The 27,441-nt window shown below is 41.9% G+C and overlaps 2 protein-coding genes across 2 annotated transcripts; one reads left to right on the top strand and one right to left on the bottom strand.

Moving 5' to 3' along the window:
* Positions 1-15: 15 nt before the first annotated feature.
* On the bottom strand, positions 16-2,313 carry LOC306748624 (protein C1orf43-like). The gene is made up of 7 exons (XM_079231830.1): positions 2,243-2,313; positions 2,046-2,147; positions 1,827-1,935; positions 1,684-1,737; positions 1,158-1,324; positions 978-1,036; positions 16-724 (listed from the first exon to the last, which is right to left on the bottom strand). The coding sequence occupies exons 1-7, from the start codon at positions 2,297-2,299 to the stop codon at positions 517-519; spliced, it is 756 nt and encodes a 251-aa protein (XP_079087956.1). The 5' UTR covers positions 2,300-2,313; the 3' UTR covers positions 16-516.
* Positions 2,314-5,031: 2,718 nt separating this feature from the next.
* ubap2l (ubiquitin associated protein 2-like) lies at positions 5,032-26,957 on the top strand. Its single transcript, XM_079231819.1, has 29 exons — positions 5,032-5,159; positions 6,049-6,126; positions 6,894-7,004; positions 8,010-8,184; positions 8,907-9,008; positions 9,153-9,198; positions 11,986-12,030; positions 12,863-12,969; positions 13,326-13,385; positions 13,484-13,536; positions 13,804-13,889; positions 14,318-14,498; positions 14,658-14,856; positions 15,011-15,321; positions 15,533-15,705; positions 15,935-16,055; positions 16,690-16,729; positions 16,845-17,019; positions 17,515-17,581; positions 17,875-18,211; positions 20,496-20,584; positions 20,678-20,731; positions 20,843-20,924; positions 21,196-21,413; positions 22,310-22,415; positions 23,722-23,847; positions 25,648-25,715; positions 25,810-26,007; positions 26,735-26,957. Exons 1-29 carry the CDS (start codon positions 5,064-5,066, stop codon positions 26,828-26,830), a joined length of 3,600 nt encoding a protein of 1,199 aa, XP_079087945.1. The 5' UTR covers positions 5,032-5,063; the 3' UTR covers positions 26,831-26,957.
* Positions 26,958-27,441: the final 484 nt, after the last annotated feature.

Here is a 27,441-nt window from a genome sequence, read left to right on the forward strand (position 1 = left end):
TTCAAACCACGAAAGAGTTCAACCTCACATAAATACAAATCACACAATATCAATTAAATAAGGAAGTTCCGTATAAATATCTTACATCTGTACAAACAGAGTAAATCAAAACAGTCATATTTACATTTGGACTTGGAAAAACAAATCCAGGTGACTTCTTCTACTGTGTTCTTTTTACAAAAATGACATTGCAAACCTTGCCATGTTGGCTACAATCATATTCGTCCTCTGAACATGTTCATTACATCCAAAATACCAACGAAGGCCTTGGTTTAAATGAGAGGGGAAAAATAACCTTCTAACAATTGTTATCAAATCAGTCATTTCTTTCTCCTTATGCTTCTTTGAAATTACATGAAAAATAGTGCAATTTACTGTAAGGAGAAGTTTTACCAACTCATATTAGTGGGTGAATTTGAAAGCTCAACTTGAGAACAAAGTTACGGTACGTCACAACTTTATGTTCCGTTTGTCCACGCAAACATTTTGCGACAGTCGGCCCGTAGCGACGGCGTCTCACAGGGTGCTCTCCAAGGTGTTGTAATTGTCTTTGAAACTTTTGAGCTCCAGAAAGTGTTTGGGCCTCTTGCTGCGCTGGCCAGTGGAGGGCAGGTAGGTAACCTGGATGGTGGAGGGAGTGCTCCGGACTGGGGAGCCCGTCAGGTCCTTTGCTGCGGACTGGTGGTGCTGGTCCAAGCTGGTGGTGCTGGAATAGGCTTTCACCCTGAGGGAGGGAAGAAGAAGAAAGGGGCGTTACGATGCAAAAATCCACAAATTTAAATCATACTAGTACGTGTAAAAATGTTCATTGATATCTAAAGAAACAGCGGCAGTGTCAGTAGTAGTAGAAACGATTGCATGGGAAGGCATACATGAGGCTGGGCCCTGTGAGTGTCAGCAATGCGGGTTGTAAATCGTGCCCCAACAGAGTTTCAAGACAAACTATTTCAAGACTGGACCAGTGGAGCAGCACTTACACATCAGCCAGTTCGTTGAGAGCTTGCTGGTATTCAAGAAACTCATTTTCCCCAAACACCTGAAAGAAACAGTTCAAGTCAAATCAGTAACATGCTGCAACATAACTGTTAAACCCATTATATTCATATGTCCTTTTCATCACCCATCAGTCACACACACACAAACACACTCATAAGCACCCCAGTCCCGTGGCGAGCGCTGTCGTAGCCCTCGAGTAAACGGTCGATGAGCGGGCTGCGGCTGCTCTTGATCAGAGAGTGGGAGTTGCGCAACTCCAGCAGCCAGTTCCTGAAGCTGCGTCCAGTAAACGCAGTGGGACATCGGCTTATCTCCTGCAGAGGGATTCCTGAGGGCCAAACAGTAAGGAACCACAAGTGAAGGTTAGGCAAGATGAAACTTCAATACTTCCCATGGGAAGATTGAGTTACTAGAAGAAGAAAAAACATGATTTGGTAAACTCGTAGAGTATAATACCTAAGAAAAATAATGACATAAGATATCCATTTTTTTTTAAACGTTGGAGATTAGCAGATGAAAAGCTGTTTGAGCTGCTGCTCCTCCATGAGAGGTAAAGCGTTCACGTGACGTTGAGAGAGCATCACAGTAATAAGTGTGAGAATAATAGATTCAGTTTGTGTGATGAGACAACGATGAGAACAATATTTGCAAAATCAGCAAGTCCGAGCATCACATTTCATTTCTCACCTGAGTCACGGATGGCATCCAGAGCTTTCATTCTGTACAGGTAGTTGTAGCAACCTGTGAAAAATACAAACAAAGGTTTTTGATACAGGCGAAAAAAGGACAGATTCAGGTGGCAACAAGAGGAGCTGAAAAAGGTGACTGACTGATTTGTGACTCTTGCTTCAGCCTGTCGTCTTCCTCTGACAGGAGACGAGGTTCGAAGCGGATCTCGTGGACCTTGGACAGTCTGGAGTCGATCTCCTCCCTCAAACCCTGAATCAACCCACGAAGACAAATACACAGACACGTTAGCATTGTATGGGCTATTCGAATATTCGTTGGCAACGCCAGAGGCAATCAAACTGTTAACAGATCCACTTTACCTTTGGTGCGTTGTGGCCAATAGGGGCATGGGGTCCTCGACGGGATCTCATTGCGAAACGCATGATTTGCCTCTTTACGAAGATGAACAGCAGCACGAACACCTGCACACGAAACCAACGGTGACAGGACGGGGTTTCAACGTGGGCATCATCATCATCATCATCACACGAGTACTTCACAGAGAGACTTCACTTACCAAGCTCCCATAGGCCATAACCAGAACAACATTAACCCCTGACAATGATTCTGCCATGTTGTCTGTCCGTGTGCAGGTTACAGTTTATCCACAGGTCAGTTACGTGAAGCTAACCCAGCGAACACGGAATGTAGCCGGCGTTAAACATTGTGTTACTAACGTTACATTAGCTCGGCAGCTAGCAGTCGACAGTCCATCTTGAAAAGAAACCACCACTGCTGCACAATTTTGAGAAGATGTTTCGACAAAGAAAAAAAACCTATGCAGCAACAGTGGTGATACTCATCTGTGTGTTCAGCGACATCATACATGAAGTAAGAAGTGTAACGTTTGCTTGAGCTAACGCTAGCTAGAAGCAGTGAGGGCGACAGCGACTACTGATTTACGACTTTTCAAATTACCGTAATAACTATTTAAGGAGGACCAGTCAGGTCTCACAACCTTACGTGCTTAACATGTACAATATTTCCCCCAAGATGTCACAGGGCTCTACTGCAATCTGTTTTGTTTTGTGTTGTACCATGTGTATTTTGACACGTTTATTCGTGTAAAAAATGTGATAGAAATATTTAAGATACTTTGGCATCATGGTTTTTCATATATTGTTGTTGTACAGTAAAACAATCAATTTACAACAATATAACTGCACTTTCTACTGGATTATATTTATATAATAATAACAATATATTATTACGAGTTGTAGTAGTAGTCGTCGTAGTGGTAATAAATCAAAACATATTTTATCTAGAATTATTCTGTTTATATTACTTATTTTCTTGTATTTCATACTACATCACAATATTACATATAGATGTATCATCATAGCATAGTGATTGTATATAAATTACACATTGCATATACTAAGCACCCATATATACTTAATTTGATGTATATTGTATGAATTATTCATGCTTACCCATCCATTTATAAATGTAGCATATAGAGCACGAGTGCTTTAACAATTCTCTACCTCAATAAGGATTTCAGAGTTGCACAATCGGCCACATTTGCACAGGTATGTGCACAAGTCATTAATACAGTGTTTTGTTATGTACTGTGTAGTATGTAGTTTATGCAGTTTTTGATTGTAATTGTTGTGCTTTCTTAAATGCATTTTATTGTCCCTATTATATATTATTTTTCATATTCCTCTTAACCGTTCTCTTGTGCTGCTCTTGCACGTGAAATCTGAGTATTTCTGAATATTTTCAAGTTCATGGCTCTAACTGCAATTATACATGTAACTATTATTAGATACATGCTATCCCTCACACGCCTCGTCTCTCCGTTTGCCAAAATGTATTATCTGTGTTGTGCATCCACACCACGGACATGTCCGCTGATAATATTGAACTAGTGTGTGATCACATGTTGTGGGTCCAGTTTCCGCGAAGCGCCCGATAGACCACGTGACGTTGCTCTCCGCGGTGTCAGAGTGGAAAAGAAACAGGTAAATTCAGTCTCTCGCTTATTGTGCGAGCGAGTCGGTTCGCTATATTTCCCCAACTTAGTTGTATCAACTTGGGGTTCAGGAATTATATCCTGTTCTAAATCCGACTAGAAGGTCGACAACGAGACCACTTGTCGGTCGGTTGTGTCGCCGTGTCTAATATTGAGCCGGGTTTCTGGTCAGTATCGCCTGTTATTTATTTTCATTTTAGCGGCCTGTAGGCCTTCCTTTAGCCTCGGTCTACGTTGAGAGCCCTGCCGGGAGAAATGCAGCGGCGTTCGGATGTTTTAGAGTGGTGGTGCCGTTTGTGAAGCGGCTACTGAGCTAATTTAGCTAACTGGCCGCCGTTGCCTAGCTGTGCAAAATGACGTTAGTTAGTTACATTACCACGACTACCATTCGTTAGCAGCCCACTAGTGGGAGCGGAGTGACTTGGGCGGCTTTGGTTTGGTCGGATATTAAAGCTTCACCGCTCGCCTGTAGCCGATGAGCTAATTCCCTTGTGGCTACCAAGCTAGGTCAGCTAAGGCTAACAACTCATCGTTGTATAGACAATTTAGCTGGTTAGCTAGCGTCTGTAAGAATCAGCCTCGTTGTCGCCATGAGGTGAAGCCGTGAGAAGCGGAAGCCCACCAAGACTTCAGAGCTGGATGCTTTCCCCTCAAGTATTAGCGACTTGGCTAGCATTTTGGCCATGTGGCTGGTGAATGGAATTGGATATGTTATACAGGCCCCGGCTTTAGGCTCGTGTTATTGGGCGAACGTTAACGTTAGTCCACACAGGGTTTTACGTAACGTATGCGAGATTAAGCAGTCGCCGTCGATAGCAAGGTTAACGATTTGCTATCGAAAAACGATGCAGTCGGATGTGTTTGCATTTTATCCTTCTCATTTGGTGTTCATCACAATGTAGATCTGTCTGTGATGGATTTGTAATCGTATACGCTTGTTTCACAATATATAGGTTAAATAAAGACCACCAAAGCTATTTTTGAATAGAAAGCGTTGCATAATACTCTGAAGATGTAAATAAACTAACGGTTTGCGCTTGTAAGCCCTGACTGCATCAGCACCCAGTGTACCATGACTCTTGCTTCCCGGGTCAAACTCGCGGCTAGCTTTGGTTTTAGGCTGAAAACACCCTTTGTCAACGTCCAGCCGTCTCTGGGAACAAAGCTGATGCTGTCTCCTTGATAGCGCTGCTAGCTACCCCCCATTAAGCAATAAGCCACCAGGCAGTTTGAGGAAGTAGTACCAGCCATGTACATTATGACATAAATGGGTCATAGTCACAGGTCTTTAATTCTTCTCTTGGTTGTCTCTCCTCAGGTGTTATTCCTTTGTAAATACTGTTATTTGTATATACTGTAAATGATGACGTCCATGGGCGGGAACCGAGCCCGTGGCAGCTGGGATCAAACACCGAGCCAGACACAGAGCCAGACACAGCACAAGCAGAGGCCTCAGGTACCCTCACTCTCACCACCTGTCACACTGCCCAGATACACAGTGATTTGCACCAGGGTTGAGTATAGGCAAACTAGTGTATTACTCAATGTCGCTTTTTTTTAGAGACACAGTTTCTACAAAGCTAAATGATACAGACGCCATCAATTGATGTAATTCATTAAGTAATATTCAGTATAACTGTGAATACAAAAAGCATAGTTCAACATAATATTCTATCTAAAAGGTTGTGAAAAACAATGCCAGTTGAAGCCTTATTACATTGTCTTTTGATGAGCTTCAGAGACAATAATCTATTATAGAATAACCAAGCCTGTTGACACCATATTTTGACAATTGGGAGAAGAATCCCTGATTTGAGGCATTGGGGATTACACCTTCAATCTGAACTACACTGATCAACTTGGTCACTGACCAGCTAACATCACACACGTTTGATTGTTAGAATGTCGTGTTTGGTCATGTGTGTTTGGGTATAACTAGAATTATAATAGCCTAATCTGAATTTTGTAATGTATTTCTCTCACCTGCCACTGGGGCAGGTAAACGTTTCAACAAGCCACTTTATATTTTTCGTCTGCCAGCTGTGAAACCTATTTTTAATTTAGGAAATTAATTGTGTTATATTTATAATATATCATATGTCTTTAATATAAGGAGAACCTATGCCATGGTGGCAGGTGTCCTGCAATGTTTACCTGCCACAGCCAACATTTACCATGTATTTGGCAGGTGCTAATTTCCTGCTTACTGTTTGCTGCACATAGTGGAGCACAGTGTTTTAGATTTTAGAAATGGCTAAATATGAGTTTTTCTTTCTAGTTTTGTAAGAATGCAAATCTTGTGGTTGTTTGTTATAAATATTGGGTGTTGGCTTCTCTTGGAATAGGCTACTGCAGAGCAGATCCGACTTGCGCAGATGATTTCAGACCACAATGATGCAGACTTTGAAGAGAAGGTCAAACAGGTGAGAAAATGCACATACTTTTTTTTCTAGTTCAGCCGTGTGAATGTGTCAAACACTCAATAGACCAGGGGTTGAGTCTTGCGAGAAGCCTATTTTTACACTTGCTTAACTGATTCCACCCTGGATTTCACCAGCTGCTTTTATGAGTCTCATAAGTTTCAGTTACTAGTTTAACAAACTCCTGAACTACTCTGGCTCAACTCAATCACACACTTGATAAAATGCCTAGTAAGCAAGGTAACCTTTTTATCCTACTGATACGCCTTTGAATGTCTTTTCAGTGTTATAACGAATATGCTATGTATATAAATAAGAAGAGCTACGTGAAAACGGAGTCAAATTCCATGTATGTGTAAACACACATGGCCAATAAAGCGGATTCTGATTCTGGTATTAAATTATATGTGATTTAATGATGAAGTCAAAGTTATAAAAGTATTACCCTAAAATGGCATCTATGGTCTGTAAACGGGTCATCGTGACCTTTTGACAAGGGGTTATCTTTTGCATACTCTATTATAGTGTGAAGTAATTTCAAAGGCATTGAAAATGAGCGTGGTGCCAGTCTTTATGGAACATGCACCCTGTGGTATAGCTACTGAAGTGACCAAGATGCTGAATCCCTGCTGTTAGCAGGCATACTGTTCTGTAGCTAACCCAGTGTTTGGATGTATGTATGTTTTTGTTTTATAAAAAAAATCACAAGTTCTAGATGTGTTAGCCAGGAGTCACCTCTGTCTCTCATCATGACACTCCTTCTTTTGCAGCTGATTGACATCACAGGCAAGGACCAGGATGAGTCTATGATTGCACTGCACGATTGCAACGGGGATGTCAACAGAGCCATTAACGTGTTGCTGGAGGGTAGCCCAGACACGGTGAGTATTGGCTTTGTGTGAGGGCTTAGCGCTGTCAGGCCAGATCCTAGAGAATCAGTGCTACATTGGCTTAGATAACTATGATAGTGGACTAACCGGGTTCACTGTACGAGTAGGGATCATGTGACGGGTACAGCTTTGTATGATCATGGACAGAGGTTATCCTTGTTTAGACAAAGTACAAATTGCAAAAAAAAAATTATTACAGACCCATTATGAAAAATGAACCCTGAAACGACTGTATTGCTGTCTCATCTTTGTCTCAATTACATTATATAGCTAGAGGTGAAAACAGTAATGGGCCGATATTTTAATCTATAACACGTTCTGGAAAAAAATTGTGTGTGTACTCAAGGACACACTTAAAGGGACCTCATAGTTGCATGCAAGCTTTGATATAATTGTAACTGGTGGAACATAGAAGGAAATGTAAACCAGTAAGAGTGGAAATGTGTCTTGCCAGAACATTAATCAGATGTGATAAGGGGTTGTCAGCCACTTGCATTGTCAAGATCTGGCTCAATGTAGAGACCTTAAAATGAACTCGTTCATATTGCTCGCTGGGAGATTACTGACAAAAAGGAACAGAGTTTGTGTTTGATTTTATTTTATGATTTTAAAATAGATCTGTCACATCTGGCCCATCCAACCTTGCATATATGTGACAAACTTGCATCCAACTCAGAAGCAGTCAGATGTAGATTTACTACATGGTGAAAAGAACCACCAGAAACTATTTCTTAATAACCAATTAACTCACTGGCTGACCATTCAATCGTTTCAAGTCAATGGCCACCATGCAACATTGCACATCCAACCTGTTTTTGAATACATTTCATTTTGTTGTGATCATATTTTGGCTGGGTACATTGTCCAGTTGGTCTGGCAGGGGTCTATAAAATACTTAAATTAACCCTCACTTTTCCTCAGTGGTTATTTTTTGTCATTGTGACTTAGAACAAAGTCAGTGAGTGCAGCAGTGTAATGCTGTCTTTCTTTCTTAAGGAATCTTGGGAAATGGTGGGAAAGAAGAAAGGGGTGTCAGGCCAGAAGGAGACTAGCCAGGCAGAGACTGGAGAGGAAGGAAAAGAGAACAGGGAGAAAGGAGGAGAGAAAGATGTAGCACGTCGTCGAGGTGGAGCTCCACGCAGGGCCCGTGGAGCCAGCAGGGGACGAGAGTGTAAGTGTTTACCATTATTTAACTGTGGCTTCATTATTTTATTTTCTGGTTTCTTGAAAATAAAAGATTCATATTTTTGTTGTCGAACAAAGCACTCGTGCAATAAAAATTGCAACAGGCGCTAATTTCCATGAGATAATTTCCTCTCGACACTAATCAAACACTATACGGGGGTGACCCATTCATGGGCACACGACAGCCCTGTAGGACTCCTACGTGAATCTGCCTTATGTGAGCGACAGTTATTTATCAAATAAAGCTGTATTTCAAAATGAAGTTTCAGCAATGGAGGCGTTCAAAGTGAAGCGGAAAGTGTTTGGTTTGCATCAATAGTAGCTTGAAACTTGTCTGAACAGTGTAGCTTCTGTTAGATTAAGTTAGGATTACAAATGTTGCACATGTGCAATAAAAAAACTGAAAGATGAAAATGAGGAGCCTTTTGAAAATGGTTGGAAAGTGGAAGCTCAGCTCCATCATCACCAGTAGACCCTTCTTTGCCCCAACTGGTCCTGAAGTGTGGACAGTGTGTGCCACCGTTAATGATAGACAGTGAGAGATTCATAGTTAATCTTCTTTTTGAATCATGGCCTACTTGGCTCTGACTGAGAACCATTATTGTTGATGCAGTGTCTTTCTAAACTGTAACCAATCTAGTTTATGTGACTATTTTTGACACTTTGCATGCAGTGTAGTGTCTAAATTTAAAGTCATTCTCTCTCAAGTTCGTGGTCAGGAGAATGGCTTGGATGGAGCCAAGGCTGTCATAGCTGGACGAGGTGCAGAGCGAGGCCGAAGGGGAAGAGGCAGAGGAAGAGGGACTATTGGTAAGTTGCTGAAATCCTCTTTAGACAAAGTCGTTGGTGAAAAATGTTTCTAATCAAAACGAGTCAGTATCTAGTATTTTTTTTTTTTTTCTTGTGACAATAGTTGTCAAGCTAAGAAACTGAAGTAACCTCTTATCTCCCCAGGAGTATCTGGACGGCGAGGAGGCAGATTTTCAGCGCAGGGCATGGGGTAAGAGAACACCTGTGTTGCCTAAAACCAGAGGGCCTTTTGTTCCACTTTTACCTGTTGCCATGGTCACCAGAGAGCAGGACCCCAGCCTTTGTTTAGCCTTAATCCAAAGGAGGGAGAATATACATCAGCCAATGGGATAGAACGGCGTGGGCAGAACAACTCGTGATGTCTAAACATTTTATTTGGAGTGAAATTTTGATAGATTCACTCAAGAGGGTGTCTCTGCTCTCTGGTCCTCGACTGTGTGTGTGTGTGTGTGTGTGTGTGTGCGTGTGCGCGCGCGCGCGTGCGTGCGTGCGTGTGTGCTGTTAATGTCGGATGAGTGGTTGCTTATACTGGTGTCTTGATCATTAGGTGTCAGAATAGAACAGGTACTTCTTAAGTGAGCGGTCCAGCCAAATTTCATAATTTAATGGTGAAAGATTGTAGTTGCCATGACACATTTCCTGCCTTTTGACTTTAAGCAGTTAGGTGGGACGTTATAGATCCTACAATCTTTAAAAAAAATCTTGATCTGCTGAAGTAGCGCACGAGATATGTGGCTTTCTCGAGTGACGTCAACAGCTGAGTGGTTTCCTCCCATGAGAAGCCTGAATGTAATTTTCACTCTTGACTTTGTGCTTCAAAGCTGCAGTAATCATGCCATACACATATTTCAACACAGAGGTTCAGAAAGTGGAGGAAGACTTGAATTAAACTAAAAGTGTTTTGATTTAATATACAGAAATGTGCTTATGTGATGGTGCACTTCACACAATTGCTATGACAAAACCGCACGTCTTTTAGATTTTATTTGTATGCTCTGTGTTTCCATGATGCTGTGAAAATGTCAAACAATTTATGTTTATTTGAAGTGTGGCCCCAGATATTGACTTGCATATCTCAAGGAACACTACAATATGCTTTCTTTCATATTGGTCGTAATTGAGCTGAGTGCTGGGGCTTCGCACCTACAATTGCATGCACTGCTAGCTGAAGTTTTTTTTTTTTTTCCTTTTTTTTGTGTTACCTAATCCCCCACCCCTCATGCCACACAACAGTTATGTGATTGCTTTTGCTTCTTGCTGCTAGCAGACACAGTTTACCAGCTTCAGTGTCACTTAAACCCCGGTGGCTTAAATGAAATGTGGCTTTAAAGGAAGGAGTCTTAAAGCAGATGAGGTCTTTTATCAGTTTATTACAGTGGATTGCATTCTTGTGTGTATCACTGGTACCTTGTGCTAGGACATTTAATATGCTACGGCAGCATGTACCATTCACCTCACATACACACATTCTGCATGAAAATGTTTAGCATGCCCTGAATTAAATTAAATGAATACTGTGAGCTCACAAGGGAAACTAGTACCACAATTCATTACTAAAGAATAAGCTGATCAAACAGATTTGTTCCTAAGTTGGTGTAAAACTTGATCACTTGAACTGATAGGGTTGATATTAATAAATTAGTTAAATATAATCCACAAATGTTTTTGAATCTAAACATAGCAGATAATATATATATTTAAATTCCGTATTAACAGTAGCTTGTAGATGCAGAAAACCTCAGGGTGCCAAGAATCTCAGACACATTCATTTTTATTATTTAATGTGATACAGAAGTTACTCAATCTTTAAAGCGTCCCCAGTTTGAAAACACTGTTGAAGGAAGTCTAAGGTGTTTTGCACAATATTAGTTTTGGATCACTTTTTCCCTCTTGTAGGAAAATATGGATGTTTTGTCTGAATATAACAAGGTCTCAAGTATTGGCCCATTGTTTGTGAAACGGATCATGGTTTTAAAAACCGTATTGATTTGATCTTGAATCACTTCCACAATCGCTTCAGACTGTGGCACAAACGGTTATGTTGCATCCAGAGTGGCGTTGTGTAACTGCAGCATGTAACATGGCTGCATATATCAACCTCCTCCATTGCTGATGTTGCCTGGCATAAAGGATGCATTCATTATATAGCCAGTTGTATTCACTTGTACCACATAATGGTTGGCACATTTACAGCGCTGCCTCTTTGGGTTAACTGCCTTTTGTATTTGAGTTCTGTGGCTCAGTGTGCAGATAAGAAACTGAGGGAAGAGATGGGACTCCCAGTTTGTTGCATCTAGAGGCTTCTTCAAATTAGCATGAATATAACCCCCCTGAAAATGGTTACAATTGTAGGACATAGCTTCAAAGAAGTATGGTTTTGCTCCGGTGGAGACTAAGCTGTTTATCTGAATTTAGCCAATTAAATTTCAAGCTGGTCAAAGTTTATCACAGTGTGTGTTTGTCATTATTCAATTTTCACTAAAAGAACAGTGGGATCAAAGATGGTGATTTATTTCAATGGAGGAGTTATTGAATGCTGACTGATGCATTCACATCAGCATCCCGTTTGATTGTTCAGCAATAGCTTTGAGATGATGCGGCTGTGTGATGGGCATCATTGAAATTCCTGAGATTGTTTAGCCATTAACTGCATCAATGGAAAGATTACTGCATTTACTCTTGCACAACTGCTCTCCTCTAGCTATGGTTTTTGTGTTTGTGGCTGCATTGTGTATACTTCTGGTGAGTTGGGTTTCTTGGACTGTGTATTTACCCACCATGACTAAAAGCACACTGGCTTGCCTTGCATTGGGGAATGACTGACAGGTGGCGGAGAGTGTTTGTTACAATACTGGTACGGGCAGATCGAAGGCATTTTGCTCACGCTGCTGCTCTGGATTGTGGTCTGAAAAACAAAAGCTTTATCTTTTACTTTGTTGTGCTTCTTGTAATTGTTGCCATTATTTTTCCTCTAAAGCCAGATTGATAAGGGGCCCAGATATGATATTGCAGGAGGTGAGAGGTGAGTGCATCGCCTCTGGTGTGTCTGTTATTCTTGTTTTCTGTAGGGAGACTTTTAAATGACATAAAACAGGATGTTTTAATATAAGACCTAATCAAAACAAAGTATTACTCTACATTCTATTTATAGTATTTGAAAAATAAATTACCTTCCTGAAATTTTATGTTAAATCTGGTCATAAATGCCCTCAGATTTGCACAGGAAATATCTTGGACAAATAATGAAAGCAGCTTAGCTTTGCTTGACTCAAAAGAAGTCTTATACTTTATCATGTTGCTAGGATGCACCAGCTGTAATTTTTCCCAGCATGCGGATGTGTCAGATTAATGAAAGACATGCAGTACCTGGAACGACTTGTTGAGAAACGACAAAAACAATATTTGGATGCTAACGCGTCCTTATTTGCATGTCTTGACTGTAAAAACTCTCAAAGACGGTAATGGATTCACTTCAGCCTCTTATCATTTCCTCTTCCTGCTACAACCCCAGTCTCTCTGAAGTGTTTCTATTAGCTTAGAGTGTAATGACGATAAGAGCGGAGCTGGGAATTTAGTCAAACAGTACTCAGAGTGCAACATTCAGGCGCAAAACCAACCAGCTCACTAGTGGTTTAAAGCTCTTAAGAATTGAATTGGGGTCTGCTTCTGCTTGACATTTTCAAAACTTTGACCTGTAGAAGGTAAGTTAAAAATGGACCCCAGATTATTGTGTGTGGGCACCCAGTCATGACTGAAGTCTTTTTTTTGTAGTGCTGACATCCCTCTCAAATGTGGCCAGTACATACTGTAATGCTCAATTCTCAACTCGACCCACTTATTGCTTTCTTCCCCAGAACATTCAACCCTGCTGACTACACAGAGCCAGGCCAGACTGAAGAAAACTATGGAGGGGGCAGCACCTGGAACAACACAGGAAGCGCAGAGCTAGAGGAAGGAGCGAGTAAGTTAATTTATTAGGAAAGGTTTCCCTTCAATAAGAGGGGTTAATCTTATCAATGAAGCATCTGTTTACTATCCAAACCATTTTTATAATCATCATCAACAACCTAAAGATACTCCTGGAGTAAAGATCAAAGGAAGGTTAACTTGCGGTCAAAGGACACTTTTTTTTTTATTTATTTTTTTTTTTTTTTTATGCTGATTATCGAGGCTTTCTTCATCAACCATGTACACTGTTCCAAATCCGAGACGCATTGTATTCCTCTTAGATCTTTACATCCAGATCTGTGCATCCAGTTGACTAAAGTATAATCATCTCTTTTCATTACATTCAACTTTGATCTCCTTTGTCTCCAGGGTTGGAATATGCTGGAGGAGAGGGAACAAATTACCCACCTAAGTTTGACTCTGCTCCTGGTAAACCTGTTTTTCTTTTCTGTTTTATGCATCCCTTATTCTGTTTTAATCTATTTTCTTATCTCAGTTGTATGGAACTGTTTCTTTTTGACTCACAGGTGCCTGGAGGTCTGCCACAGAGGAGTGGGGCACTGAGGACTGGAATGAGGATGTGAGTGTTTCTGAGCTTGGCTTCATGCAGCTGCTTAGAAGTTCTAACTTAATTTCATATTTAAAGACAAATCGGCATGTATAAAATATTTTGGCAAACTTTTCACTGAAGAGTGGATACATCTGTATCATATGCTAATTATTACTATTCCACACAGACGTGGAAGGACACTGCAACTACACTGGTTAGCGGCGGCATACTGCCGCCAATTATGGGCATTTTCCAACTAAAACTACCTCCATCCTCTATTCCCTCTTCCTTTTGCAGCTTTCAGAGACCAAGATATTCACAGCTTCCAGTGTGGCGTCCGTCCCGCTGCCTCAAGAGAATGTGACCATCACCAAAGGACAGAGGTGGGTCACTTTATTATATCCCCTCGTGTTTTCCAGGAAATGCCCGAGAGAATAATTACATTTGCTTAGTTTCACTGTTTACTTGGCTCATTGTCAAACACATTTTCTGTGTTAAGCTTCTCAATTAAGAAGATTTGCTATGTTGTCTTTCACTTTAGTAAACATCTTTTTTTGGGGGGGGACTATTGGTTGGTTAACAGTATTATGAAGATGTCACCTTGAAAATTATGACTGACATTTCCTTTTGACTATTTTGATGTTTAATACACCAAACAATTGGTAAAGAAAATAATTGCAGATTAATTAAAATTATTCATAGTTGAAGTCCTAAACAATATATTTGTAGTTGTGATATAAATATAGGTTCAGTTGACACAGATCACATTTCAAATGTCTTTGTTAATATAAATATTTCTGCCTTGCTTTAGGATTGACCTTGCTGTGCTCCTGGGGAAGACTCCTCCATCCTCCTCTTCAGAGACAGAAAACCCCCCCATGGAGGCCACCCAGCCCCCGTCCTTGTCCCAGTCACTGGTTTTTAGTAATTCCAAGCAAGGAGTGCCGCTCTCCCAAACATCGTCTAGCACCCCTTACACCCAGCACAGCATGGTAAGACTTGCCAATAAATAAATAAAAAGGCATTTTTTTTTAAAGTTTGATATCTCAACCTCACACGAAAGGGATGGAGCCATAAACATCACGTCATAACCATGTTGCACCAATTGTTTATTATTGTGATAACGGTGTCATAATCTGCTAACATTGCAGGTCAGCATGCTGAGCAAGGGTTTCGGGGATGTGGGCGATCCTAAAGGAGCTAGCACAGGGACCACTGGTTCTCAATTCCTGGAGCAGTATAAAACGGCCCAGGCACTGGCCCAGCTGGCAGCCCAGCACTCCCAGACTGGACCTCCGAACACAACCCCTTCATCCTGGGACACCAGTGCCACTTCACTGGGACAGTACGGTAAGATGGCATTCTACTGTAATTACTCTGATCTTTCCACAATCCCTTTTGGCATGTTAAGGATAATTACATACATCTCTTTTTTTCAATGTAGGAATATCCCAACTGTTCTCAGGGTTTCATCCCTAACTTAAATTTTGTTTCCATTTTACAGAAATGAAGACTCAGGCGGAGTCTGCCGTCCATACGGCCTTCACAAAGCGTCAGCCCTACCAGGCCGCCACCTCAACCTCGTCCATGTTGGATGTTTTCCTGCAGGACAAAGGCCTGCCTCCTTCATCCTCATCTTCTTCCTTACCCCATGTGGTGCCTCCGCCTGCTTCCTCCCTTCCCAAAATGGCAGCAGTTCCTTCACTAGGTCAGCAAGTTTCCCCAAGTCCCTCAGATGCCCATGGTTCTAGTCCACTGCCGTTACAGCAACACAAACTCAAACAGCAGAAGAAGAAGAATTCCATTTCAACAAAGGTAACAACTGAATTCAAATACCAGCATATTTAAAATGTGATGATTGGATCTTTTATTTTAACTTTTTATGTATGACAGAATGAGTCTTAATATATTCTCCATGTAAACAAAAATGGCACATTTCATGGATGTGTGATGCCCGTTTCTGGGATAGGAGAAAACATCATTTGACATTTGTGCCAAGTCTTATAATGCCCTTCATCTTCCTCAGATTCCTGCATTGGCAGTAGAGATGCCTGGCTCAGCAGACATCACAGGTCTCAATCTTCAGTTTGGTGCATTGCAGTTTGGGTCAGAACCAGTTCTACCAGACTATGAGTCCACCCCCGCCACTACAACATCAGCCAACCAGGTTCAGAACAGTCTCTACACTAGCCCCAGCAGGTTGGTACATCCAAGATTCATATTTACCCCCTTTTGTGTGTTCTGTTTTCATATATACACTTACATTTTTTTAGAGATGTTTTCCTTATGCAGCATTTTAGTACTGGGTGCTAATGATGTATCTAAGTGCATGCGCTAGTCTTTAAAAGTGCTTAAAAACTTAAGTTGCAACAGAACCACTAGTTGTTCTCTAAGAACACAATCTTGTCAATGCTATTACAATCTGCAGTGAGTCAACTCCAGCTCTCTCTAACTCCAGTCAGATGGACATGTACGATCAGAGAGCGTCCCAGAATCGGCGCTACCCTCCCTCAGTCTCTTCCTCCCCTCAGAAGGATATGCAGCCCAAGGTATGGCCAAAGCTTCCCTCTTTTTCACTTTGTTATTGCAGTAGTTAGAGCAGTGGCTCCCGTGGACAACATGCTTAATGATAAGCGCCGTTGGCGCTCATTGCTAGTGTTGATTGAAAGGTTTTTGTTTAATGCAGAAGTCTCCTAGTGTCCAACAAGTCCACACCTCATGAACCTGCGGGGGTTTCTCTGTGTCTCTGCTCAGTCACTGACCCTGACTTTCCCATATGGTCAAGGGAAACGCATACACACTGAAGTACATAAAAAACCACAGGGATGTAGCAACCTGTTCCATCTCACTTTGTTTTAGACACTAAAGTGTGCCGTGTGTTTTGACCTGGGAATGAAACTGGGCCGCTTATTGGCTGGGGCTTAAACCCCTTCTTGGGGTCCAAATGCTGTTTGCTAGAAATGCCCCAAACAGAAAAAAGGAAATGCAGGCAGAGGGTCGGGTCTCTGCAGATACAGACACTGCCACACATTTCTAGTGGGTCATAAGAGATGATCAAGAGGGATTATTTTTGTATCAATTGGTACATTACATTTTTAAGAAATCCTTGCTTATTATGCCTGTTTTAAGAATGGCCTGTTTCCATAGAAACCTCTGAGCTCACCTTCATTGTTGGTTTTACAGAATGGCTTCAGTTCGATGCAAACTTCCCAATCTGTGGAAGGTAAGTGTTCATTCATTTTTTTCTTTTTCTTTTCTTTCTTAACAGCATTGTTGACATTTTTCCTGATCACTCTGGGTTGGAATTTAATCCAGAAATGTCTGTTCTCGTTTTCCAGCTGCGGTATTGGTCAAGCCGGGCTCTGATTCAGTCACGCCCGTCTCCAGCATGGGCACTTTGGTTGACAGTGGCTCTGCCTCCTTGATGTCTACATCCAATCAGACGTCCCACAGCGGTCTTGGGCACAGTGAACACATGCCTCCGAGCACCCTCCCCCCTCCTCACCACAACAAGTGAGATGCTGCTAAATTACCACGTGTGATAAAATAGGAAGTTTACCCGTATGGCCTATGGACAGAGTTAGGCATCCAGTTAGGGAACTTGCAAAAATGTTGTAATGGGTAAATAAAATAAAAGAAGAATTCTTAGGGTCAAATACATGTTTTGTTCTTTGAGTAATCAGAAATTAACATGATTGTGTGGTATTTTTAATATCTAAATCATCTAATATTATATAGCCTAATCTGCCATCAGTGTGGATGTTAGCAATTATTGTAATTATAGCAATTATAATTGTAACCAAATGCTGTGTGTTTAATCATGGGTCAGATGGCAGGACTTGTGTAAACGGATGGGTCCAGTTTTGACTGAGATAATTGCTGGAAATGGGTCTGTTCCTGTACTGCGCTTTGTGTGGGTGGGTTCAGGTTTGCAAAACTGGACCCTTGTAGGGCTCATCAGTACAGAGATCGTTGAGAAGTGCTCTGAACTTTCCTGTATTTTTACAGCTCTCACCCATCACAACAGAACAGCCACATTTCATCTTCAGTCCGGACATCCAACTCAGGCCTTCTGGTAAGATGGTTATTTATATGTATATTCCTGTATTCGTACCAGAACCAGTCAGGTGGAGCTAGCATAATGTCTTCTGCTTTTTTTTTATATGACCCTTGAAGCAGATTAAATGTTTTTTTAACCAGACAGAAACCATGAGCAGAAACAGTGCATCTTTATCCATCTCTGAGCATTTTCAAAGCTGCATTTCTTGTGATGGCAGATGGACACATTAGATGTCCATTCACTCTAATGGAAATATAATCCCATCAATCTAACCGCATCTTTATATCTTCTTCCTTCTGTCTCTACAGCATCCCGGCGTAGACGGTGACTCAAGCCTGCACTCCTCCTCCTTCCCTTCCTCAGTGTCAGCCGTTCCGCCATCAGTTGCCTCCTCTTCCTCGATGGCTGCTGCGCAGGTGTCACTAGGGGCCCCTCAGGCCTCCTCTCTGGGCCCTGCCACAGTTTCAGCCCCCTCCGGCCTCGGCCCCGTCAGCAGTCTGGCCATGGGCCTCAACCCTGCCTCCATGTGTGTCCCAGCTGCTGCTGCTGCTGCTGCTGCTGCTGCAGCCGCCGCTGCTTCACTCGCCTCAGCGGCTTTGGCCATTCCTTCTTCAGCTACATCCTCACGCAGCTCTGCGGTCTCAGGTTAGATATAAACACAAGCACAAACACTCCGTCACGTTTGTTTGCAGCTGATGCTAATTGCAGATAATTGATGGCAGAAACGGATGCCTTTGTGAAGTCTTCAAACCGTCCCAAAAATCATTTAAACCTCTCTAAATTCAATATATAGCCATCTATAGTGTAGGGGGTTCTTCATATAAAAACACTACTAATTTTCAATGAAAAGAACCTGAATGCATCATATTGTAACCAAACTGAACCTTGGTTGGCCGTTAGCGGCGCCATCGTTACTATATTTGTCCATTTAAACACGGAGTGGTTGTTTACAATTTAACGTTATCAGCGTCTAGATAAGCCTAAAAGCTGATTGCGTATTTTACTGAATATTGGCGGATAACGATCGCCAGTGAAACTTTATCTCACACTGTGATGGTAAACATTAAACTATGTAATTAGTCCGCGGTTCACATGTGTGGCAATCCATGAGGGGGGTCCGTACGGATCACAGGTCGACAATAGTCTGTTACCCAGCAGTGGTGCGACTATTGCAAACAATTGGGAGCTTGTGAAGTATGTGCTTTTTAATTCACAAGCCAATAACGGAATGTGAATCTTTTTTTATTTGGTACACGGTCATAGTTTCTGTCTGAATTGGAGTTGGATAAACTGGTTTCCATTTTTCTGACTCATCTTACTCTGCAGAAGTTTTTTTTCTTCCTCTCACTCACATTATTTTTGTCTTGCTCTCTGCTTCCTCTGCCAGTTTATCACGTGATGTGTTGCGGTCTAGTGATGCATCTTAGGGTGAAATTTGTAGCTCATGGGTTGATGCAACAGTTCTTTCCCTTCTAATTAAAATATACAGAGATATCCATGAGGTCCGGCTGCCGGCCAAGCAGAAGACTGCTTCATTTAGGACTCTGCAATATATTTATATTATTTCTATTGTGATATGAGACTTGATATCATCTTAGATATGATAATCTGGCATAAGTGTTTTTTACTGGTTTTAAATGCTGTTACAGTAAAGTGATGCAATTATTTTGAAACTAACCATATTCTTACTATTCTATTTGCCTTTACCCATATAGTCATTATACTCTGATTATCAAAAATGTCATTGTGTAAATATTTTGTAAAAGTACCAATGGTAAACCCTAGAATATCAATCAAGAAAAATAAATATATCAAAGTTCAGGCTGGGCAATATGTAGAATATCAAACATCACGTGATGTTTGATATTCTACATATTGCCCAGCCTGAACTTTGATATATTTATTTTGGTCTGTAATAAAATTATTTTGATTAACATGTTAGGTTCACTCTGCTTGTACATTTTCCGACCACTAGCCTCTGTTTCAATGTGAGCATGATGATGGAAATCTTGATGACTATCAGCCCTGCCTCCACATGCTTACAAGCATATGAATGTGTGTATACGCGTTTAGCTGAGAGGTTGTGTCCTGTAGAGTAGAGAGCGGAGAGTTGTCTTCAATGTTATACATTAAAGAAATTCACCAAAAGAGCTGCATTTTCAATATATACCACACAGATGTTTATGGGCTTAATGAATGAATACATTATTTATTTACATTGTACTTTTTACGGCAGAACCATCTCTTGGCCGCATTGCAAACTAGGGGTGACAGTAATTCACGATATGATACCATCACAATACGTTGCCCACAATAAAGATGGTATTGCGTTTCTCTGTATATTGCAAGACGTTATCATAGACGATAACAATGTGTGTAACTGAAGGAAAAAAATGCCTGTAAAAGACAATCAGTGGGAATTATGTATTTGTTCACGGCATTGTTGTTAATTTTAAGCAAGCAAAAGGTGAGGCCAGACCTTTTGTTTTTGTCGGATGTGGAATAGAAGAATTGGTGAGCAGATGCTATAGTTATCATGAAGAGTTAGAAATTATCCTGAACTGCAGTAAATCCAGTGAGGGCAATAGCAGCGAGTGCCCCAAATCACCCACTTAAAGCGGAAAGATCGGCATTAATAAAATATACGACAGGCTACATTATTATCATCATTGGCTCTGACTGACTCTCACCGTCCTTTTTTTAAATAGCTAAAAGACCTTCTCTTTGATTAAACAAATGGCAAATTGTGTCAGTTTATGCACATCATTTAAGCTTTTTTAATGAATCCCTCTGGACCCCCGTTAGCTGGTTCTCTATGCCGTTTTGGAAAGCTTTGCCATTTTAAGCAACGGTTAATAGATTTGTAGTCTTGACTTGTTTTGTATATTGAATACAATACTTATGTTTTGATTTGGCTTTGTGCTTACAGGGAAAGCGCCTCCAAACCTGCCACCTGGAGTGCCCCCTCTCCTGCCCAACCCATACATCATGGCCCCTGGACTACTGCACGCCTACCCTGTAAGTTCCTGCCAGCATCAAGTCGGTCTTTGTACCATCTGAGCTTTACCTGTTTAACATTTTTGTAACACGATTTTCACATGCTTTGTTCAGCCTCAGGTGTACGGCTATGATGACCTGCAAATGCTGCAAACCAGAATACCGCTGGTGAGTTTTATTTTAGGAAAAGTCTTGAACTCCTGCAATAAAAACATTATGCACAAATTGTAATGTATTGCTTTGTCTATTTATGTTTTACAAAAATATTTTTCTCTCCAGGATTATTACAGCATCCCCTTTGCAACTCCCACAACGGCACTGACTGGACGAGACGGCAGCCTGACAAACAACCCTTACTCTGGTAAGCCATCTAAGAAATGCATCTATTAAAAGTTGTGCTTGCTTTGTCTCTTTAGCAGTTAGCTGCATATTGAAGAAGCTGTATGTGCTTAATTTATGAACAGTCAAACTTTTAGGATTATCCTCACAATAAACCTAAAGGTGCTTTTTTGAAATTCTTTGTTGTTGTTGGTGTAAAACTGAGCCGGGCAGGTTAACGGTGTACCCGTCTGTGGTCTCACATGGGTTCTAACTTCCCACTTCCTGTCGCCCTCTGCTTCACATATTCGCAGGTGACTTATCAAAGTTTGGTCGGGGTGATGCATCATCCCCGTCTCCAGCCACCACATTAGCTCAGACACAACAGAACCAGACCCAGACGCATCACACCGCACAGCAGCCCTTCCTCAATCCCGCACTGCCGCCAGGCTACAGCTACACGAGCCTCCCATACTACACTGGCATGCCAGGCCTGCCCAACACCTTCCAGTACGGACCTGCTGTGTTTCCGGTAAGAAAACTTAAGTCTCAACAAGCTGGTGAAGAAATGTGGTCAAAACGTCCTGGGATGTGTTGTGGGGAATAAGGTCCAGAATCCAGAAGAGTTTATAGTAAAAGTGTATTTAATAAAAAATTATATCAGAAAGCTTATGCATTTCGATCGAGCTCTTCCAATCCTCAGCGAACTTCACAGACCACACGTCCAGTGCAGCGAGTAGCAGGAGACAAAGAGACCGCTTTCCTCTCATGCAAATTAGTTTTTACTCTCAGCCACGGAGCTTAAAGCCCTTCCATTGGTTAATATCTCCTATTATTCTTCCTTGTCTTCTACAGAAAGGGTTGATTTTGTTACTTCAAAAGTCAATATTCAGCTCCACCCCTCAGGCGAACAAGAGAACTACAATTCCTTAAAGAGACAGTTCACTGGCAACATACAACATGTAACTTTGTCTAACATCTATTCACAAATGAATCATTATACAGTAATAAAAACAGTGACCTTCATATGCATACAATTTACAAATCATTCATAATAATATCCCTTGTTAATTATCATATCTCTTGTGCATTGTAATGTACACACAAACAATTTCTTTCTTACATGTGCAAGTTTAAATTTGACCAACTGAACTTTAAAAACACTACACTGGCTAACTCGTTGGCTTGAATTTCAGTTAGTTTTTTGTTTTATAACTGTCTTCAGTATCTTTTTCATAAGCAACAGGAAAATGGTTGGGTCTGGACAAGAGCAGGCTAGCAAATAAAATGTATTGTGTGCGTAAATGGAAGAGAGAATTTTGGTTGTCCTTTTGACTTTTCCTCTGGTGCCCTCCACCCACAAGATAAACTTTGGTTACTGCTTGCTAGCATGATGACGACACATCCTGTGGTTTTGTTTTTGTCCAGGTGGCTCCTACCTCGTCAAAGCAGCACGGCGTGAATGTCGGCGTCAACGCATCAGCCACACCCTTTCAGCAGGCTAGTGGCTATGGTTCCCATGGATACAGCACTGGTAAGACGCTAAACGCTATTGAAGCTGTATTTTTTTTTTTTCCCCCCGAGGGGTCATGCAGGTCCTGCTCTATATACCTGCGTTCCAATAACTCTGTGCTGTTTCACACAATGAGCCCATTGATTTCTCATTGGCACAGAGTGCATATTTCATTTGAGCTCTGCAGCGTCTTCAAGCATAAACATGATGCTTGTGTAAAGACTTTTGTTTCGCTTGTGTTGCTAATGGTTCATAACGCATTGTTTTATGCTGATTCTCACTTGAACTGTTGACCTCAAAGTCAATCAGAATGTTTTTGGCGTGAGCATGATCAATATTGAGGTTTAATTGTGTCAGACTATTGGAAATGCATCTGCTCCTTGTACCCAGTTTTCATTGCCCGTCCATACAAAGAGTATATCTTAATAATGGAGCTGTTTTTAAGAGGACAAGAATGTGTCTGCCACTTCTGGTAAATGGTTTCTTGTGACGAAATATATGGGTCATTTAAACTGAATTTGAAAGGGGACGATATGCTTGAACAGTGGCTTCTGGCTTTAATTAACAGAGGGGTTAGCGTATCGTTCTCCGGCTCATTCTCTTCCGTAGCCTGCTCTGCTATGGAGTTTGCCCCACGGCTTCACCTTCCACCACATCTCCACACACACTCATCCTTGACACATCATCAAATGGATCACCCTCCCTTATTTCTTAAAACGAGTCTCCTTGTTGCCCATTTTCTTTCCAGGAGTTTCATTGTTTCGCAGTGGCCTTCTGGTTCAACTCTTATTTTCTTTTTCAGTGATGCGTTGTTGTTGTTTTTTTTAAATCTTCATACTTTATTTCATCACTCAATATCCAGCTTCGGTCACATCATGTGCAACACCTATTCGTTCTAAGCTGCACCATCTGCTGCTTTCTGCCATCACCCAACTCAAGCTCACTTTCCACCCCCTCCCCTCCCACACACAACCTGCCTGCCCCCTCACCTCCTCCCCTCAGACTTGTGTCAAATAGTATTTGCAAATGACGTTGGCTTTGTTTCTGACCTGCCTGTTGTGACCGGATTGACGGGTTTTGCCACACAGGACAATACATTTAATGTCAAAGTTCAGATACTTCCAATAAAGTATTTGGGTGTCAGTATGTCTTTGCGAGAGGACTTGACACTATCTGTATTGTCGCAATTTGGTAAAACCTGTCCATGTGGTACACCGTTTCAGACAAACGCTACGACTTGTTTGTAAATGCCGTTTGAGGCAGGTCCGTTTCCCCTGCCTGGTGTGTCTAACGCTGTGGGCTGTGGCTGTGTGTCTGACTGTTGCAGGCTATGAGGATGTGGGCCAGGCTTCAGGGAGTGGGGATTTCTGTAAGGGCGGATACGGCACTGCCGTGGCCGCTGCCGCTTCTGCACAAAACAAGCCAGCCAGCTCTGTCACCGGGCCGGGAGTCGGTGAGTGCCGCCACCTGCCAAAATAAAGGGAAATGGAAAAAAAACCTGTCCCTCCCGTCTTCCTCCTTGTGTCACCAACCATCCTTCTCCCACTCTTTGCTCTGGTTCCTTTGCCTCATCGCTGATGAGCTGCGCCTGTGGGAAGACCCGCCACCCTACATCCGCTTTTAGACAGTCCACTGCAGCCTGCATCTCTTACTAGCTTTGCCTGCCTTTCTGTCCGTTTAGTGTGCTCTTCCAGGGCAACTCGTCAATCCAATCTGTTCTTTATATTCTTGACATTTATGCTACGTAATTATCTGATTTGGACTCTAAAATGTGGCAGGTCACAAGGGCTGTGGCTGCCATAAACGGATGAGTTGCTCTGGTTGATGCTGTCCCAGTTACCCCTCCGTGCTGCTAGCGCTTCACTCATGTCGTCATTGCTGGCATGTCCATCTCCAGAGTATCAAGTTCACTGTCCTGTAGGTTGCAATCCAAGAAAGATGGGGCAGCAAAATGTCCATTATTTGTAAAATATTGCTCTGCTATACGAGAGTGTGTGGGAGACTACGGTTTGAAGAAGCTGCAGCAGTATTCTTACTGATGCTCTTGTTGTTCACACAGAATGGTACCTGACTGAGACAAAGTTGCCTTGTAAAGGGTGCCTGAGGTTTTGATCTTCAGTGTTTTTGCCATATTCTTTGGAGTCTGTATTGTGGCATTTCTGTAACAAATCAAAATGAAATGTCTACGTATAAGGAATGTGTAACCTAAGCAAGACGATGAAGGTAACGGCACCGATTGACCCCTAACTGCAGTGATGTTACAAGGGGTAATTATTTCTTTAGAATTACGACGGCTTGCTGGATAAATTGCATAGTACCTGTCAGGACGGAGTTCTTCATTATATACAGCTATGCTGTCCATTTTTTGTGTGTGGTTTATTTTAACTTTTTTCGTGGGCCAAGTATCATTTCTTCAGCACTTTCAGCAGAGTCTGAATCAATGTTTTCAGATGAATGCAAAGACTACAGTGGCACACAGGGATGGGCATCTCTTGTGCTGACAATGGGCATTTAAGGCTATAAAACACTTTAAAAAATGTGATTAATATTATGTTCCAGCTTACTACGGCTTCAGATGCCAAATATGACACTACCATTGTGCCTCTTTCCATAACTGTCATGTCTTGTCTTAATAAAGCCATAGAAATGGTTTATGTAATGGACTGAATGACAGAAGTCATTTTAACTCAATTTAGGATGAATTCATCATGTAATCAGTCTTCTTGCTCACAGATTTTGACAACGTGTTGAGGGACTCGAGGGACATTTTGTTATGCAACTGCCAGTCTTTCCTGTCCAGTTTTGTTTTGCACACCCGTTGACCTTGTTTTACATCTCTATGGTAATTTGGCGTGTAACAACCACAGCAGTAACCACTAGATACACTGCGACACCATCTTTCTCCCTTCTCTTAATCTTCACTTCATCCCTCTACATTGCCTCTGCTGTCCTCACTACAGGGAAATTCTACACCAATCATCTGAACATATGCTGACATAGATGTTAATTTTTCCCAGGAACCTCGTTTGTTCTAAAGTCCTCCGATTTTTCTTTCTCAGATGATTGAATAGGAGACAGTGTTTTAAACAAATATTTAAAGGGTGTATAGACGTATTATACATTGGATTCCTTGTAGCAATTTTGCTGGGTAGAATCTGAAAATGACAAAATGGCTGGACATGGTTTGTTCGTTTCCCATTAACATGCCCAGCTTGTGCATTACATTCGTGTCCGGTCTCCTCTGTCTGTGCAGGAGTCTCTGTGACATCAAGCAACACGGGGGTACCAGATATTTCAGGGTCTGTTTACACAAAGACGCAGGTAATTACAGATCATAAATATTTCAAGCCACCCTCCTTGCAGCTTGAATCGAGAGCGAAAATATCATGTCTGTCCTTCGTGTCCCCTCCTCCAGCAGTCGTTTGAGAAGCAGGGTTTCCACGCTGGCACACCAGCAGCTTCGTTCAGCCTGCCCTCTGCTCTGGGGAGCGGCGGACCCATCAATCCCCCAGCGGCTGCCGCCTACGCCCCGGCCCCCTTCATGCACATCCTGGCACCGCACCAACAACCCCACTCTCAGATCCTGCACCACCACCTGCAGCAGGACGGACAGGTAGCGTACATTGTTGTTTGTCTCCATCTGTTGGTGCAGGTCGCCCTCACTCCTGTAGTTCAGTTCAGTTGGTGCCGACCTATAAAAAAGATACTTAGTTTCCTCTTAGTTCTGGTTGTCTTGCTTTCAACCAGGTTTTTATTATTTATTTATTTTAAATTAAGTTCCTGTTTGGGCATTGTATTCCACTTGATTTTTAATGAGGAACTGCTAAACTACACACTACGGCACAACCATTTTACTCCTTACGACCTACTGGTGCATCAGGGAACATCCCTGTTCCAATCTCAGAGGCCCATACTTGTTGCCATTGTTACAAAATGATCTTGCATAAGAAATCCTGAGGTAACCAGATGAGAATGCTCTTTAATACAGTTCACAATCAGCAAATGCATTTAAAAGTAGTTTAGGTTTTGAAATGGTGCTAAAATCACATCTGTTACAAAATACTGTGGTCGATCCGTTTTGCTTTCACCCAACAAGCATCGATCGCTTTTGCCCAAAGGATCTTTTAGTCTGTTCTATGTGTGTCTGACTGAAATGGTGGTGTATACATTGACATACTGATGTGATCCATTTAAACTCCTGCAATCCATATTTGTATTGTCCTTTACAGATGATTCATGAAAGTGTATATAGGTTCAGCAAATCACTACTCTTGACAATATGTGAGTAAAAACATGGCATGACGGGACCACTCAAAGATAAACTCTGTCCTCTCTCACAGAGCGGCACCGGACAGCGCAGCCAGAACGCCTCCATTCAGCAGAAGTCTCAAATCAACAAGTCGGCATACAACAGCTACAACTGGGGGGCAAACTAACATCAACTGTCGGGGGCCCCCCACGCTGTTGACAGAAGCTAGTAGGGAGCTCATCACTCATTCCGCAAACAGTCTCCACATATAAACTCCCCCCTCCCCCTGCAGAGGCTCCCTCCCCGTCTCTTGGCCCAGCACTCCTGCAGCTCTGACTGCGGTCAGAGGAGGTGCTGTGCCGAGAGAACCAGCATCGTAAAGCTGCACGGGCGGGCGGGAGGGACGAAAGGGGCTTAGAAGAGAGGGGAGATCGGAGCTAAATGGTAATAGAAATACACCGTCAAGAGTTGACATATTGAGTGTTGGGAATTTGTATTGTGTTAATCCCCCAGCCCCACCCGTTTTTCTTTGACTTGTATGTAACATAGAACTGTTTTCTAAAAGAACGAACGTTTCCCGTCTGGTCTTTTTCTTTCTTTTTTTGTCTTCCCCTCCCCGCTTTTTTTCTTGCAGGTGGGGAGGAATGAAGTAATATCTAAAGGTGGGGGGGACAGGCTGGTTTTGTATTTCTCACCCGCAACTCCCCACTCCTTAATCTTTTGGTGGAACACAAAATACCCAAACACATAAATTTGCTTAATTACTGTTGAATGTTTTTTTTTTTTTTTAATTATGTC

The sequence above is a fragment of the Taurulus bubalis genome, assembly GCF_910589615.1.
Source record: "Taurulus bubalis genome assembly, chromosome: 16".
Classification (NCBI taxonomy): domain Eukaryota; kingdom Metazoa; phylum Chordata; class Actinopteri; order Perciformes; family Cottidae; genus Taurulus; species Taurulus bubalis.